Raw genomic sequence first — 16,524 nt, 5'->3', positions numbered from 1 at the left:
ACAGTCTCAACTTTTTCACGGACACTACATTTCCCAGAAGGCAGTTCGCACCGCAGTGTTTTCTGGGATGGGAACCACGCCGCTTCCCAGTCTGTGTGCGAGGCGTGAAGCGCGGACCTTTCAACAAGGGCTTTATTAATTCTCACGCTGCGGCCCTGGAAAGCGATGGAGGTGGCGGCTAATTGCTCCCTACGGGTGAAGAGACCTCTGTTGGATCCCCGCTTCGAGGGTTACAAGCTCTCTCTTGAGCCGCTGCCTTGTTACCAGCTGGAGCTTGACGCAGGTGGGAAGCGGCGGCGCCCTTCGTACTCCGTTCCTTTCCCCTTTCGGCTGCCTCCGGCCTGACCCTTCCCGCAATTTCTTTCTTTCTGACTGGCAAGCGAAGCCACCGTGGCGGCTTGCGTGGACTCACGGAGGCCGCTGCTTCTGGGGAATGATGCCCATCCCAGAACCCGGTGAGAGCCGCCTTCGCGCGCTCTTCGGTAACGGGACCCTGGGCCCCCTCCGTCAGCAGCCCAGCCTCTGAGGGCTGGCGTACGGGTAGTGCCTGGGGCCCTGGCTGCTGTGTGTCCACAGCCTGGCTTCTGTTTCGGGGGACGCTGAGAACATTCCTTCCTCCTGGAGCATCGCTTGTGAACGTGTGCGTTGAGAAACCACACCTCCTTGGAGGACCCCCAGTTCCTGTTTCCTCTGACCGGGAGCCGTTTCTTAGAAGAGAAACTGCATTCCAGTCATAGCATTTTTATTTACTCAGTTCCTGGCACATTAAGAACTCTGGTAGAGAACATCTCTAGAAGATAGTGAGGAAAAGTGGATTTACTCCCACACTACTACTTCTTGCTTTATCTGTGGCTGGTAGAATATCCTTACTCTTGTTTTTACAACTTAACGGCATTTTCGTTATGATAGAGCCCAGAGATCTGCATTTTAAAATACACACCCCTGCTGATTCTGATGCATGTTTTCAGAGATCACACTTTGAGAAATAGTGATTTAGAGTTAATTATAATAAGAGACATTAAAGTATAAAATAAGTTTGTGCTAATTGATTTATTAAATTCAGAAATATTTACTGAGTACCTGTTTTGTGTTACGTCCTGATAATATCAAAATGAACAAGACACCTTCCATAACAGAAGAGGACTATTAACTAGTTAGCAAGAAAATTGTAAACAGATGATTGTAAAACAATATGGGAAGGCAGTGATAGGGATATGTACAAAATACAATGGTAGTACTTGAATATCTTTCCTAAACTAGTCTGCGGATCTGGGAAGGCGTCTTGGAGGAGTTAATATCTAAGTTGAGCTTTGAAGGGTAGGTTAAGAGTTGACTAGGATGAGAGAGGATAAGCTTGATTTTTCTTTTTATTTGCTTCCTTTTCCTCTTTGCCACCGTGTTTCTTCCAGTCACCCCATGTCAGTAGATGGTATCACCATGTTTAGTTAGTGCATTAGAAAGTGAAGCCAAAATTCAGTGTCTCAAAACAAGAAGCAGTTATTATTGCTCACAAGTCTACGGGTCAGCTGAGTGGTTCTTCTAGTCCTAGTTGGGCTCATTGATGCATCCTTGTTCAGTAATGGATCTGCTGGGAAGCTCTGCTCATTTGGCTGGACTTCCTCATATGTTTGGAGGGTGGGGGTAGGGTCTCAGACTATAGGCTTGTTTAAGATTCTTTCACATGGTCTCCTCTTGACTTTTCTCCGTGTGGTCTCTTATCCTTTAGCCGACTAGACTAGCCCAGGTTGGTTCCAAGAGACACTTGTGCCGGAGTCATTTGGGGTTTATTTCTTTTAGCCACTGTCTGCTTGGTAGCAAGTCCGGTCAGCTCCACATTTTGATATCTCTAGGCCTCCACCCTAATCCAAATCAGAGTTGTCTCTTACCTGAACTCTAGTAGCCTCCTGACTAGCCTTCCTGCCTTCACTTTTGGGCTTCGTCATTGCATTCTCCATAAGACGTACTTATTGGCCTTTTAAATTCTATCTTGATTTGTTGTCTGTTTCCTCCACTAGACTATGAGTTCCTTGAAAACAGTGATGTTTTTCTTTTGCTCACTACCCTATATCTAGTGCTTGGCACATAGTAAGTATTCAATAAAATGAGTATATGAAGAAGAGAAGAAATTGTTGAGGTCATTCCATTCATGGGAAAGCATGAGGAAAGGGAAGTAATTAGTAGGTTGTATGTTGGACATCCTTGCACTCTTATATTGCTGGAGCAAAACGTCTGGGAAAGTGAGAGGAAATAAATCAGTGAGGGCCTTGTTTGCCTTTTGGATTTCCGGTCATTCAGTGTTTCCCTGACATTTTTGTATTGAGCCATTACAATATAAAATAAAACTCAGCTGCTGTAGTTCTGCCAACTTTTCTGTTTACTAGGTGGAGATGTTTCTTAAAAACTATCATTTACTCATCTATCTTTTCATAAACAAAAGGATATTTTAACACCAAAAAAGCAGGAAGCAAAATCTCACAATAAACAATCCATTGAATACTTTAACTTTAGAAAAAATTCACAAAGTTGTCCTTGTTCCATATTCATTTCATCAGCGTTAATCTTAGATTCTGTGTTTGGGATGTACAGCTGCAGGATATCAGGTGCCATTTGAAGATTTTTTTTTTTTTTGAGTCTGAGTCTTGCTCTATTGCGGAGGCTGGACTGTAGTGGTGTGATCTCGTCTCATTGCAACCTCTGCCTTCCGGGTTCAGGCGATTCTCCTGCCTCAGCCTCCCGAGTAGTTGGGATTACAGGCGCCCGCCACCATGCCCAGCTAATTTTTGTTTGTTTCTTTTTGTTCTTGTTTTGTTTTTTGAGACGGAGTCTCTGTCGTTGAGGCTGGAGTGCAGTGGCGCGATCTCAGCTCACTGCAACTTCCGCCTCCCGGGTTCAAGCAATTCTCTGCCCCAGCCTCTGGAGTAGCTGGGATTACAAGTGACCGCCACCAAGCCCAGCTAATTTTTTTATTAGAGACGGAGTTTTACTATCTTGGCCAAGCTGGTCTTGAACTCCTGACCTCGCGATCCACCTGCCTCGGCCTCCCAAAGTGCTGGGATTACAGGCCTGAGCCACTGCTCCGACTGATTTTTTTTTTTCTTTGATGTTCCGGGGTACATATGCAGGATGTGCAGGTTTGGTACATAGGTAAACGTGTGCCATGGTGGTTTGCTGCACCCGTCAACCCATCACCTAGGTATTAAGCCCAGCATGCATTAGCAATTTTTCCTAATGCTCTCCCTCCCCCTACCCCATTCTCTGACAGACCACAGTGTGTATGGTTCCCCTCCCTGTGTCCATGTGATCTCATTGTTCAGCTCCCGCTTACAAGTGAGAACATGTGGTGTTTTGTGTTCTGTTCCTTCTTTGGTTTGTTGAGGACAGTGGCTTCCAGCTCCTTCCATGTCCCTTTGAAGGATATGATTGTGTTCCTTTTTATGGCTGCATAGTATTCCATGGCGTATGTGTACCACATTTTAAGTGCAAGGGACGTGAACAGATACGGGAGTTGAAAAGCTTACCTCAGACTCTGTGGAGGTTGAGTTTGGAAGATGAGATGACTGCACACAGCAAATAGGAGGCTTTTGCAATAGTTCACATGATGAGTTTTTCATTAGGAATTACTTGAGGATGACGAAAAAGATTATTTTGTTTAAAAACTATCATTTCTAGAGATAGTGAAGCATAATTGAGGCGCTTCTGGTAATTTGATTTCTTTTATTCTAACTGAAAGAGTTCACTTTAGTTCCACAAACCTTTGATGGGCACCTTGGCTACCTGAAACACTGCATTTAAGATGTAAAGATGATGTGGTCTCTGGTGTCAAGAACTTGATGCAATGAGGCTTATTCTCTTGTCTTAGATAATGTTATTAAGTTGTACCAAAATTTCCTTTGCTACATAAGCAGTAAATGTCACTTTGTCTTTTTCTATTCCAAAGAACGAAACAAAAAACTTATTTTTAATCAAATTGTAATTGCCTTTTGATCCGACAATTCCCTTCCTAGGCATTTATAAATATCCTTTTCCTAGAATCTTCATTTAGTACAGGTCTTTTTATATGTTTTTATATGTTTCCCAGCTATATTTCACCTAGCTAATTCATACTTCATTCTTTCATGTTGGCTTACATGTTACTTCCTCAGGGATTCCTTTCTTGACTAGTCAGAATCTACACTATAGAATCTGTATTATACGTTGCCATAGTAACCAGTACTTCATAGACTTTATCATACTTCGTAGCATCCAGTATGTTTTCTTTGCTAAGATTATTGATTTTGTATTGAAGGGTCCCGTGTCCATCGTTTTCAATGCTTTATCTCCAGGGTTGGAGCATGCCTGGTAAGTAGGACATAAATTTGTCTCACAAATTAAACAGCTTTGTGAAGACATAATTGACAATAAACTACAAATTTAAAATGTACAACTTAAGAAGTTGTGATATATGTATACACCCGTGAAATCATCACCACAATCAAGATACTAAACTTAGCTATCATTCCCAAAGTTTCCTTGTACCCTTCTGTAACCATCTCTCTGCTCCTTCTGCATTCTAGGTTGACAGTTTTTTCTTTCAATACTTTAAAGTTGTAGCCTCAGTCTTGCTTATATTGTTTCTGATGAGAAATCTCTCATTATCCTATCTTTGTTGCTCTATACATAACATGCCTTTTTTCTTCTGTTTTAAGATTTTTCTCTTTTACATTGGTTTTGAGCAGTTTGATAATATTGTGGCCAGTTGTGGTTTTCTTTATGATTCTTATGTTTGGGGTTTGTTGGGCTATAAACTGTGGACATATAGTTTTTATCAAGATCAATGGCAATATTTTGGCTATTATTTCTTCCAACTTTTTTCCCTCCTTCTCTCCTTTGAAGACTCCAGTTACATATTTTTAGATCACAGAAGTTGGCCTCAGCTCATGAATGCCCGTTTCATTTTTTCTTTATACTTTTTTCTGTTTTATTGCCAATAGTTTCCATTTTCATGCCTTTAGTTCCGTTTACCTTTTTTTTTGTAATATTAATCTCTTGTTAATCCCATCTGGTGTATTTTTCATCTTGGACATTGTAATATTCACATCTAGAAGTTTGATTTAAATCTTTTGCATCTTTCTTGCTTCTACTTACTTATGTTGAACATACATGGAGTACATGTGGCAATAATTGTTTTTACATCTTGTTCTGTGAATTGTAGCTTCCATGTCAGTTTTATATTGGCTTCTATTGATTGGTAATTCTCTTCATTATGGATTTTGTTTTCTTTCCTCTTTGCATATCTGGTAATCTTTGATTGGATGCCAGACATTGTGAATTTTACCTTGTTAGGTGCAGGTTATTTTTGTATTTTTATAATGTTCTTGAGTTTTTTTTCTGGGATATAGTTGAGTTACTTGGAAACAGATTAATTCCATTGGTTCTTGCTTTTATGATTTGTTAGTCCGATCAGGAGCAGTGCTCAGTCTAGGGTTATTTCCCACTACCGAGGCAAGACTTTCCTGTGTACACTACCCAGTATCCCACAAATTAAGGGTTTTCTCCATTCTGCTTATTGGGAGCAGTTATGGTTCCTAGCCTTATGTGAGTGCCCAGGATTTCTCTTCAACCCTTTCAGATGGTTCTTTCTGTAGCCTGGGGTAATCTCCTCAAACACATGCCATTAGTACTCTTGAGTACTTGAGGCAGACTCTCAGATCTCTGGGCTTCTCTCTGCATCTCTCTTTTCTCTGCTACTGTGTCTAATGAACTATAGCTGCCTTGATCTCCCCAGGCAGCCTAGTTTCTTCAACTCAAGGAGGTTGAAGTCAACTCTGCATACAAGTACTCTGGCCTTTTTCTTTCTTCAGAGAAGGGGGAAGAAAAGCTGGTGAAGATTTACACTACAGTTAAAGGGAGGGAAAAGCCATATAACTGTTGTATTTATGTAGAGTTGACTATACCTCACTTTCCCTTTTTTGTGCTGTGGTCTGGAAACTCCTCAAGGCAGTAAACTAAATTGGTGGTGGGGCTAATCTCATAAGTGTCCTTTGTTGTTTTATGTCTGATGTCTTGAAAACTGTTTCATTTAACTTTCTCTGGTTTATTTCATCTTATTGGATGTTTCTGGTGGAAAGATAAATCTGGTTCCTATTCTTCCATGTTGGCTGCAAACAAAAGTTATTCAATATATATTTTTAAGTGAAAATATATTTTCTGTAGAATAATAGAGCTAGAAACAATTGAAAAGGGCTAATGAGTATAGTGAGAAAATGGATGTATAAACGGCTTTTTAAAGAAGTTTGAGAAGAACAAGGTAGGGGAGAGCTCTGCTTTAGCGGCCACGCAGAGAAAAGGAAGCCTTTTTTATTTGTTTATTTTGCGAGTGGGGAAGTTTCAGCATATGTAAGTGGAGGAGAAACACCAGTGGAGAGGAGATAACTTCTGGCAGGAGAAAATTGAATCATAAACACCTGTGTGGGAATTAGCCTTGAATGGGAGAAAAGGAACAGGGAAATCAGTGCTTAATCTTATGTGCCATGCATTGATAGTAAATACATTGCATATTTCGACTGAAGCTTGTCAGTGCTTTTGTACAATTAGTATTACTAACCTTTATTATAGATGAGGAAACGGGCAATAAGATGAGCTAACTTAACCAAGCTATTCATCAGTGGCAAAGCTGACCCTAAAGCTCATGCTTTTCCTAATGATCTTTGTGGTCACTCTGGCCTTTTTCTTTCTTCAGAGCAGAGGGAAGAAAAGCTGGTGAAGATTTACACTACAGTTAGAGTAAAGGGAGGGAAAAGCCACGTAACCATTGTATTCATGTAGAGTTGACTATAAAACTCATCTCTACCCTTATGGAGGAAAAGATGGGGAAAATACCCACGTGAATGTGTTGAGGTCAGAGAAGTATTGCATAAAATAATTTTATGGGAGCAGTGCTGTTAACTCTGGTCCTCCCGTGTTAAGTCTCGCTTTAGAATTTGTGGACTTGTACTTTTACTTTTTTACACCTTCATAGATAAATAGCAAGCTCAGTAACTAGGTGAAAAGAAGACTTATTGGGTTGATTCTAGAAGATAAGTGGTCCATGAAGTGACCTTTGTAAGTTAACGTTCTTGGCCTCTCTCTTCCCCCTTTTTAAAGATTATTATACTTTGCTTATGTAAATATTAGACTGCATCATATTTAATTGGTGTCAAAGAGTTAAATATTGGCAATATCATGTGGTTCAAGTAATAGTGTATTTTGAGAAGCCAAGAAACAGTAATGAATATCATTGTTAGCACCATTAGTGCAGGAGACAGGTCTGTTTTATTCACTGTTTGTGCCCAGTGCCAACCACAATGTCTGGTACATATAGTAGATATTCAATAAATAATTTATGAATGAAAAACTATAGCCCTTTGAGGTCCCATGAGGCTTTTGTGGTTTTCATGTGTGAAAAACTAGGTTTTGAGGTTCGGTAAGTATTTGGGCGAATGTTAAGGGAGACTCTTCTTTGAGGCCCTAAGTTCTTTTTAGAAGACTAATCCTTATCAGATTTTTCAGCAAAGCTCTTTTATTTTCAATGCAAGGTATCATTAAATAATAAAATATTTACTACACTTCCTTCTCTGTAAAAAGTTCCTCTTCTTCAACCCTTACAAAGATCTATGCAGAGATTGAAGCCTCGCTGCCCCCTACTTCTTTTTTTGGGAGAACTCTACAAAAGAGCTCTGCCAGTAGCTAAGAACTGTCACATTCTGGACACTGCTTTTCTACTTTCAGTTGCTCTGCCTCCCACTTTTATAATCAAGATAATTGACATGGTCATCATCATGTGATAACTTTTCCTTTCTCATTTGGGGCCAGAGAGGTGTCCTTTTTCTATGCGTTAATAGAGATTTTACAAAATAGCATGTAATATGGCCTAGACTCACATCTGTGTCTTAATAACTTATATAAATTATCTTGTTGGAATGAAACAATCATGAAGTGTTGTAATAAGACTGTTGTCTAAGAAGCCTCCAGTTTGTTCAGGATTGCCCAGAGGTCTTTGCACAGATGTGAAGAAAATGTATTTGTTATATCGTTGTCTAATATTACTGCTTCAGGCCCTTATGTTACCATGCAGTTTTCCTGCAGTATCGAGTTTCATCCACACAGTGGTGCTAGAAAACCAAGAATACATATTTCTAACTGTTGCTTATAAAATAAGTGGTGTTATATGTTTCCTCAACCTCTATCAAATCTATCATAATTGGATTTTTACCTGTGAGATGTTTCCATGATCTCTCAACCAGATGATTGCAATAGCTTTCCAGTGGATCTTCCTGGATTTACCCTGCTTTATTCCAATTTGTTTTCCATATTGTAGTTATAAGTACTCTTTTATAAACTCGAATCTGAACTTTACTCTCCTGCTTGAAAACTGTTAATGAATTCTTTTAAATTGAATTTGTCAACAAAAATAAATACAGTCCGTTCATAATCCAGTTCTTGCTGAGTTTTCATTTATTGCAACCTTTCCTGTACAAGTCCGCTTGTTGCTCTGCATTTCGGCCAGTGTGGCCTTCTTTGAACAGTGTGGCCTTCTTTGTGTTCTTTGAACACAAGTTTTTCTTCCTACTTTTTACAGATTTTCCTTCTGTCTGGAAAAGTAGAGGAGTGGGTATGCATGTATATAGATGTATTTTTTATTTTAAAAATATGTTAAATTGGTAAACTGGGATTTTATGTTATATTTTGATGCATGCATACAGTGTGTAATGATCAAATCAGTATTTAGGGTATTCATCAACTTCAGTATTTACCATTTCTTTGTGTTGGGAACATTTGAAATCTTCTAGCTATTTTGGTACTCGCTGTTTTGAAATATACAATATATTGTTGTTAACTGTAGTCACCCAACTGTGCTATCAAACATGAGAACTTAATCCTTTTAATTATATATTCGTACCCATTAAGCAACCTCCCTTCATCCCCCACCCCCATCTTTCCCAGCCTCTGATAACTATCTTTCTACTCTCTCCCTCCATGAAATCCACTTTTTTAGCTGCGTGTATGATGTCTTTCTGTACCTGGTTTATTTTATTTATTTATTTTTGAGATGAAGTCTCACTCTGTCCCAGGCTGGAGTGCAGTGGAGCGATCTCGGCTCACTGCAACCTCTGCCTCCTGGGTTCAAGCGATTCTCATGCCTCAGCCTCCGCAGTAGTTGGAATTACAGGCACGCACTGTCACACCCAGCTAATTTGTTTTTTGAATTTTTAGTAGAGACGGGGTTTCATCATGTTGGCCAGGATGGTCTCAATCTCCTGACCTCGTGATCCGCCCGACTTGGCCTCCCAAAGTGCTGGGATTACAGGCCTGAGCCTCGGCGCCCGGCCTTGTGCTTGGTTTATTTCACTTAACTTAATGACCTCCAGTTCCATCTATGTTGCTGAAAATGATAGAATTTCGTTCCTTTTTATGGCTGAATAGTATTTCAGTGTGTGTATATACTACATTTTCTTTATCTGTTCATCCTTTGATGGCCACTTAGGTTTCCCCCATGTCTTGGCTTTTGTAAATAGTGCTGAAATAATCATGGAAGTGACGGTATTCCTTTTGATATACTGACTTTCTTTTGTTTTGATAAATATTCATTTGTGGGAGTGCCTATTGTGGTATAGTAGTTATAGTTTTAGTTTTTTGAGAAACCTCTTTACTATTTTCCATAATGGATGTACTAATTTACATTCCCACTGACAGATTATGTGTTCCCTTTTCTCCACATCCTTGCCAGCATTTGTTATTTTTTTTTGTATTATTTTGAAAATAGCCATTCTAACTACAGGAAGATGGTATCTCATTGTGATTTCGATTTGCATTTCCTCAATAATTAGTGATGTTGAGCATTTTTTCATGTAACTGTTGGCTATTTATTTATATATTCTTTTGAGAAATGTCTATTAAGATCTCTGCCCTCTTTATAATGGGACTTTTTTTTTTTTTTTGCTTCAACAGCAAAAAAAATTTTCATTCCTTACGATTGAATACTTTGCAAATATTTTCTCCCATTCTATAGGTTGTCTCTTCACTAGGTTGTTTGTTTCTTTTGCTCTGCAGAAGGTATTTTTGTTGTTGTTGTTGTTTAGTTAAATATAATCCCATTTGTCTTTTTGTTTTTCTTGCCTATGCTTTTGAGGTCTTAACCATAAAATCTTTGCATAGACCTATATCCTGAAGCATTTCTCTGTTTCCTTTTTGGTATTTTTATAGTTTTTGAGTTGATTTTTGCATATGATGAGAGATAGGAGTCTAATTTTATTTTTCTGCTATGGATATCCAATTTTCACACCATTTATTGAAGAAGGTATCCTTTTCCCAGTGTATGTTCTTTGCACCTTTGTCAAAAATCAGTTGGCTATATGTACATGGATTTATTTATGAATTCTCTATTCTGTTCCAGTGGCCCATAAGTTTGTTTTTATACCAGCACTATGCTGTTTTGGTTATTATTGCTTTGTAGTACATTTTGAAGTCAGGTAGTATGATGCCTCCAGATTTGTTCTTTTTGTTCAGTATTACCTTGGCTATTCAGGGTCTTTTGTGGTTCCATACAAATTTTAGGATTGATTTTTTCCTTCCTATGAAGAATGTTACTGGTATTTTGATAGGGATTGCATTGAATGTATAGATTGCTTCGAGTAGTATAGTCATTTTAACAATACTAATTTTTCTGATCCATGAGCATGAGATGTCTATTTGTGTCCTCTTCAATTTCTTTCATTAATGTTTTGTAGTTTTCTTGTAGAAGTCTTTCACCTTCTTGTTAAAATACTTTTTCTTAAGTTAATTCTTTCTTATCTTTTATGTCGTGGCTCAAACCTTGGAAAGCTTTTGTTAATCTCCCCAAATAGAACTCTTACATTATGTGTTCTCATGGTACCCAGTGATTATTCTTTATCACAATTTAATTATATAAAATTTATTTCATAAAAATTATTTAAGATTTATATGATTATTTGACTAATGCCTATTTCCTCACTGTATCACAAGTGCTAATTGGCAAGATTCCATTCTTGGCTCATCACTGTGTCATTGATGCCTATTGGAATTTTATTTATTTATTTTTAAATTTATATTAGTTTCTGTATAAATGAATATAAGTCAGACAGGACTCAAAGCAGGTATTGGAAGTGGGAACAGGTGAGCATTTGGGGGAAGAAGAAAACAGTTGCCATCAGAATACAGTAAAGTGAGTTTTATATTAGGGTAGGATATTGGCCCAGCATAATCCATTTATATGTTTCCTGCTGGGGCAGAAATTAATTCCAGATCATGAGCAGTTCTGAGCCATGAAAGTTTCCATCTTCATGAAAGGGCAGGAGGAGTGGGAGGAAGAGATCACGTTTGCTAGATTTAAACCTAGGGAAGCAGCTGATGCTTAAGTGAAGAAATCTCTGTTCTGTAAGTAGGAGATCTTGTTTCTAGTCCAGCTGTGATACTGTTTTGCTCTGTACCCTTGGAAAAGATGTAGTATAACATTGGAGAAGTCATTATTTGTGTATACATTTATTTATATAACTGTATAATGAGATTTTAAAAGTTAATTTCTTAATGTGTATTAAAATGAATGAGATAATAGTATATTAAAACATTTTTAAAGTATATAAACACTTCATAAATTGGGCTTAACATTTTCCTGGAAATGGTAGATTCTTCAATTTTAGAATTTCTGTTATTTTTATTCATAATTATTAGAGGTGCCTAAAAGAGGGTCATGACATAAAAAGCCCTATCTCCTGTGGCCACTGTATTCTAAGTCTTGTAAGGACGTGGGACCATATCAGTTTTACTTACTGTTTATCCTCTGTACACAGTACCCAGAAATTATCTTTGAAAGAATGGTATACTGAATTGTCCTGAAGGCCTTTGTGATTGGCATTCTGTGATTTTTTTTTTTTTTGCCTTGTAGGCATTCTACAGATAGAAACTATCTGAGGCAAAACTCTTGATGTTTATGTTTGCTTTTCTTGTATTTCAGCTGTGGCAGAGGTAAAACTTCGAGATGATCAATATACACTGGAACACATGCATGCTTTTGGAATGTATAATTACCTGCACTGTGATTCATGGTATCAAGACAGTGTCTACTATATTGATACCCTTGGAAGAATTATGAATTTAACAGTAATGCTGGTAAGAGAAACATGTGTGTAATAATTAATATATGTATGTAATATCAAGCAAATTTGATAATTAAGTTTCCCTTTTGAATCTAATATCCAGAGAAGTGAGGTGCACATACCTGTAGTATATGGAATCCTATCTACGTAATACTCCATTTCTTATTTCAATTTTAATTTTTCTCTTTGATCCTGTTATTTACACTTACTCACCTCCACTCTCACCATTGGGCAGTGACTGTCATGGATTTTATATATTATTAGTACTGATGTAACTGTTCTTTTCGTATGTGAGGTATTGTCCCCAACTATAATGGTGAATTTGCTTTTGTTTTAGTTTTTACTTTATGTATTTTTAACTATGTTAATTGGTACAAACATTTAGGATTGTTTTGTTTATACTGAATTGATTCTTTTAGCATTATAAAATGTCTCTGTTTATCTCTCGGTTCTGTGAATATTTTTTGTCTTGAAATCTTCTTTGGTATTAATACAGTTATTTCTGGATTTTTGTAAATTAGTATTTTTCTTCTTATATGCTTTTTCTATTTATCAGTGTTCTTGTTTTTAAAGTATGTGTCATAAAGAGCATATAGTTGGCTCTTGTTTTTTCCATATGACAATCTTTCTCTTAATTGGAGGGCTTACATTTATACTTAATTTAATCTAGTTCCCAATATTCTTGGGCTAATATTACCATCTTGCTCTTCTCATTGTGCCCTGTTTGTTCTTTGTTCCTTGGTGTCTTTGTTCCTACTTTTTTGCGGGAGGAATTAATCACAGTTTTTCTTTTTAAAAAAAATGTCCTTAGAACTCGATTTAATTTCCTCTTTTGGCTTTTTATTTAACCCTGTTTGTATTATTATTTTTTAAATGGTTGATACAGAGGTTATAGTGTTTTCCTTGACTTACCACAGTCTGCCTCTAATTAATATTATTTTACTTTAAAAACAATGTGAAAACTTTACAACAATATAATTCCTTTCACTTACCCTCTCATTGTTTGAGCTAATTTTATCATATGTTTTTCACCTTCATATGCTGGAAACTCCACAATACATTGTTAATATATTTGCTTCAAACAGCCAATAATCTGTTAATAGCTTCCTAAGTACTCTGTTCCTTCTAGCCCTCCTGCACATTGCATCTACAGAGTAGTCTGTCTAATTTGCGTGTTTAATATTATCACTTGCTAAAATTCTTTTAATATTTCCTTCATGGAAAAATCCATGTTTTTAATATGTAATTTAAAAATAGGCAATGTGTTCATGTAATTTAAAAAACAAAAAAGTTATAAAAGGTATTTAGTGAAGCCTCCTTGATCCCATCTTTTATCTATCCTATCTCCAGTATCCATTATTTCCCCTGCAATGTCTTTATTGGTTTTGTGTGTCTTTCCAGATGTGGTAGGTTATTTGTTGTTGTTTTTTGCAAGTATAAACACAAAATGATGTTGCGGGAAGTCAGGGACCCCAAATGGAGGGACCAGCTGAAGCCATGGCAGAAGAATGTAGATTGTGAAGATTTCATGGACATTTATTAGTTCCCCAAATTAATACTTTTTAAATTTCTTATGCCTGTCTTTACTGCAATCTCTTAAACATAAATTGTAAAGATTTCATGGACACTTATCACTTTCCCAATCAGTACCCTTGTGATTTCCTATGCTTGTCTTTACTTTAATCTCTTAATCCTGTCAGCTGAGGAGGATGTCTATCACCTCAGGACCCTGTAATAATTGCATTAACTGCACAAATTGTACAGCATGTGTGTTTGAGCAATATGAAATGTGGGCACCTTGAAAAAAGAACAGGATAACAGCAATTGTTCAGGGAGTAAGAGAGATAACCTTAAACTCTGACCGCAGGTGAGCTGGGCGGAACAGAGCCATATTTCTCTTCTTTCAAAAGCAAATGGGAGAAATATCGCTGAATTCTTTTTCTCAGCATGGAACATCCCTGAGAAAGAGAATGTGCACCTGGGGGTGGGTCTCTGAACTGGCCCCCCTGGGCGTGGTCGTCTCTTATGGTCGAGACTGCAGAGGTGAAATAGATTCCCGTCTTCCATAGTGCTCCCAGGCTTATTAGGAAGAGGAAATTCCTGCCTAATAAATTTTGGTCAGACCGGTTGATCTCAAAACCCTGTCTCCTGATAAGATGTTATCAATGACAATGGTGCCTGAAACTTCATTAGCAATTTTAATTTCGCCCCAGTCCTGTGGTTTTGTGATCTCGCCCTGCCTCTACTTGCCTTGTGATATTCTATTACCTTGTAAACTACTTGATGTCTGTGACCCACACCTATTCGCACACTCCTTCCCCTTTTGAAAATCCCTAATAAAAACTTGCTGGTTTTTGTGGCTAGTGGGGCATCACGGAAACTACCGACATGTGATGTCTCCCCCGGACGCCCGGCTTTAAAGTTTCTCTCTTTTGTACTCTGTCCCTTAAATTCTCAAGCTGGCCGACGCTTAGGGAAAATAGAAAAGAACCTACGTGAATATTGGGGCAGGCTCCCTGATGAAATGATATATATTCTTAAACTAAACTTTCCATCTTTGCATATACGTTTATATGCCGAGTTTTCTCCAATCTTGTCTTACAGCACTTTGTATACTACATTCTAGCCATACTAAACTCTTGCAGTTCCTGAGACATGCGCTGTATCCTATTTCTTCTGGTCCTTTTCTCATTGATTAACTACCTGGAGCATACTTTTAATTCAGTGTCAGTCTGCTTTGCAATCTTTACTTAAGTCCCAGGTAACCATTTTGTCATCTAGCAAGCTTGCCTTGACATCTTACCTCTGTTCCCCTAGGAATATTCACACCATTGGCTCTCAAATCTACATGTGCTGTGAATTTCTTCTAGTCTAGAGGTTGATACGCTTTTCTGCACAAGGCCAGCTAATTTAGGCTTTGTGGGCCAGATTGTCTCTTGTTGCTCGCTCTTGCTGTTGTAGTGTGAAATCAGCCATAGACAGTTTATAAGCAAATGAGTGTGGCCGTGTTCCAATTAACCTTTATTTACAAAAACATAAAATGGGCCGAGCGCGGTGGCTCACGCCTGTAATCCCAGCACTTTGGGAGGCAGAGGCGGGCGCATCATGAGGTTAGGAGATCGAGACCATCCTGGCTGACACGATGAAACCCTGTCTCTACTAAAAATACAAAAAATTAGCCAGGCGTGGTGGCAGGTCCCTGTAGTCCCAGCTACTCAGGAGGCTGAGGCAGGAGAATGGCGTGAACCTGGGAGGCAGAGCTTGCAGTGAGCAGAGCTTGCAGTGAGCCAAGATCGCACCACTGCACTCCAGCCTGGGCCACAGAGCAAGAGTCCGTCTCAAAAATAAAATAAAATAAAATAAAATGGGCAGGAATTGGCCTGTGGACTGTAGTTTGCCACCCCCTGGATGAGGCCATGGGTTCTAGCACCCAGCAGAAGGCTTGATCAGTATATTTGTTGAATGGATAATAGCTGTGTAAAGTTCATTATTACTGTTGGGAGTTGGCTTTGGAATAGGATCTTCCTCCTGTTATTTCTAATCCAAGTATAGGTATGAGTTCTGTATTGGCAATGCAGTGTTTATCTCAAAATGTTCAGAAAGGAGTTAGACATTTCCTGGTAATAAATATTTTCCTTCAGGTGACTCCTAAGACAGATAGTGTAAAATTCTGATTGTTTCTTGTTGGATCAGAGGAGATGCAATCTGGCCTCTTACTCTTAGATATTAGTTGCTTTTTCTTGCTAGCCCCATGTTCTACTAAGGATTACTATCTAGGCCCAATGTGTATAAACCAACTAAAGTGATAGGACATGCATTTTTATGAGTGGCTATGCTCTGATCTCTCTGATCAAATACATTTTAATGATCAAATAGATTTTGATGTAGAATTCTGTGTGTATGTGCATGAAAGTTTTTCCTTAATCCTTTTTGTGTTAACGAATAGGGCATTTGTTGATAGCATTTGCTGTACCATAAAGTTTGCCAATAACATTTATTCTACCAATTTTCTGACTCAAGAAGTCAGATGACATTATGGTAGATCTGAAAGTGTTAATTTTTGTAGTACCATCCATATTCATAATCTATTTTACTTTTCCATAGATATCTTGTGGCACATGTAATGTAGCTCTAATACGTGTTGTTAGGGAGGTAGGGTAGTTGGTCAAAAGGGAACTAGACATTTAAGACAGACTTACCAAATGAGTTCATTTTAACGTGTTTATTGAAAACCTACTCTGTGTAGAACACTAATGTATAGGTTGGTGCAAAAATAAAAACAGTTTTACCATTACTTTTAACATGTTCAAGTACTTATACTTCTATATATAAGTTCAGGTAACTTATATGTTATACTTTTTAGGTGCTAATATGAGTGTACAGGTAACTATTA

General features: G+C 38.0%; 1 protein-coding gene across 1 annotated transcript in view; it reads left to right on the top strand.

Annotated features, from left to right (window-relative positions):
- The first annotated feature begins 54 nt into the window (after positions 1-54).
- NUDCD1 (NudC domain containing 1) overlaps positions 55-16,524 on the top strand; it is a 91,279-nt gene continuing 74,809 nt past the window's right edge. The window contains exons 1-2 of the mRNA XM_031013776.3: positions 55-283; positions 11,990-12,144. Coding sequence (XP_030869636.1) covers positions 166-283; positions 11,990-12,144 — 273 coding nt within the window. The 5' untranslated portion in view covers positions 55-165. The remainder of the gene's footprint in view (positions 284-11,989; positions 12,145-16,524) is intronic.

The sequence above is a fragment of the Gorilla gorilla genome, chromosome 7, assembly GCF_029281585.2.
Source record: "Gorilla gorilla gorilla isolate KB3781 chromosome 7, NHGRI_mGorGor1-v2.1_pri, whole genome shotgun sequence".
NCBI lineage: Eukaryota > Metazoa > Chordata > Mammalia > Primates > Hominidae > Gorilla > Gorilla gorilla.
The sequence above is the reverse complement of the archived record's forward strand: the minus strand, read 5'-3'. Positions and strand labels throughout refer to the sequence as shown.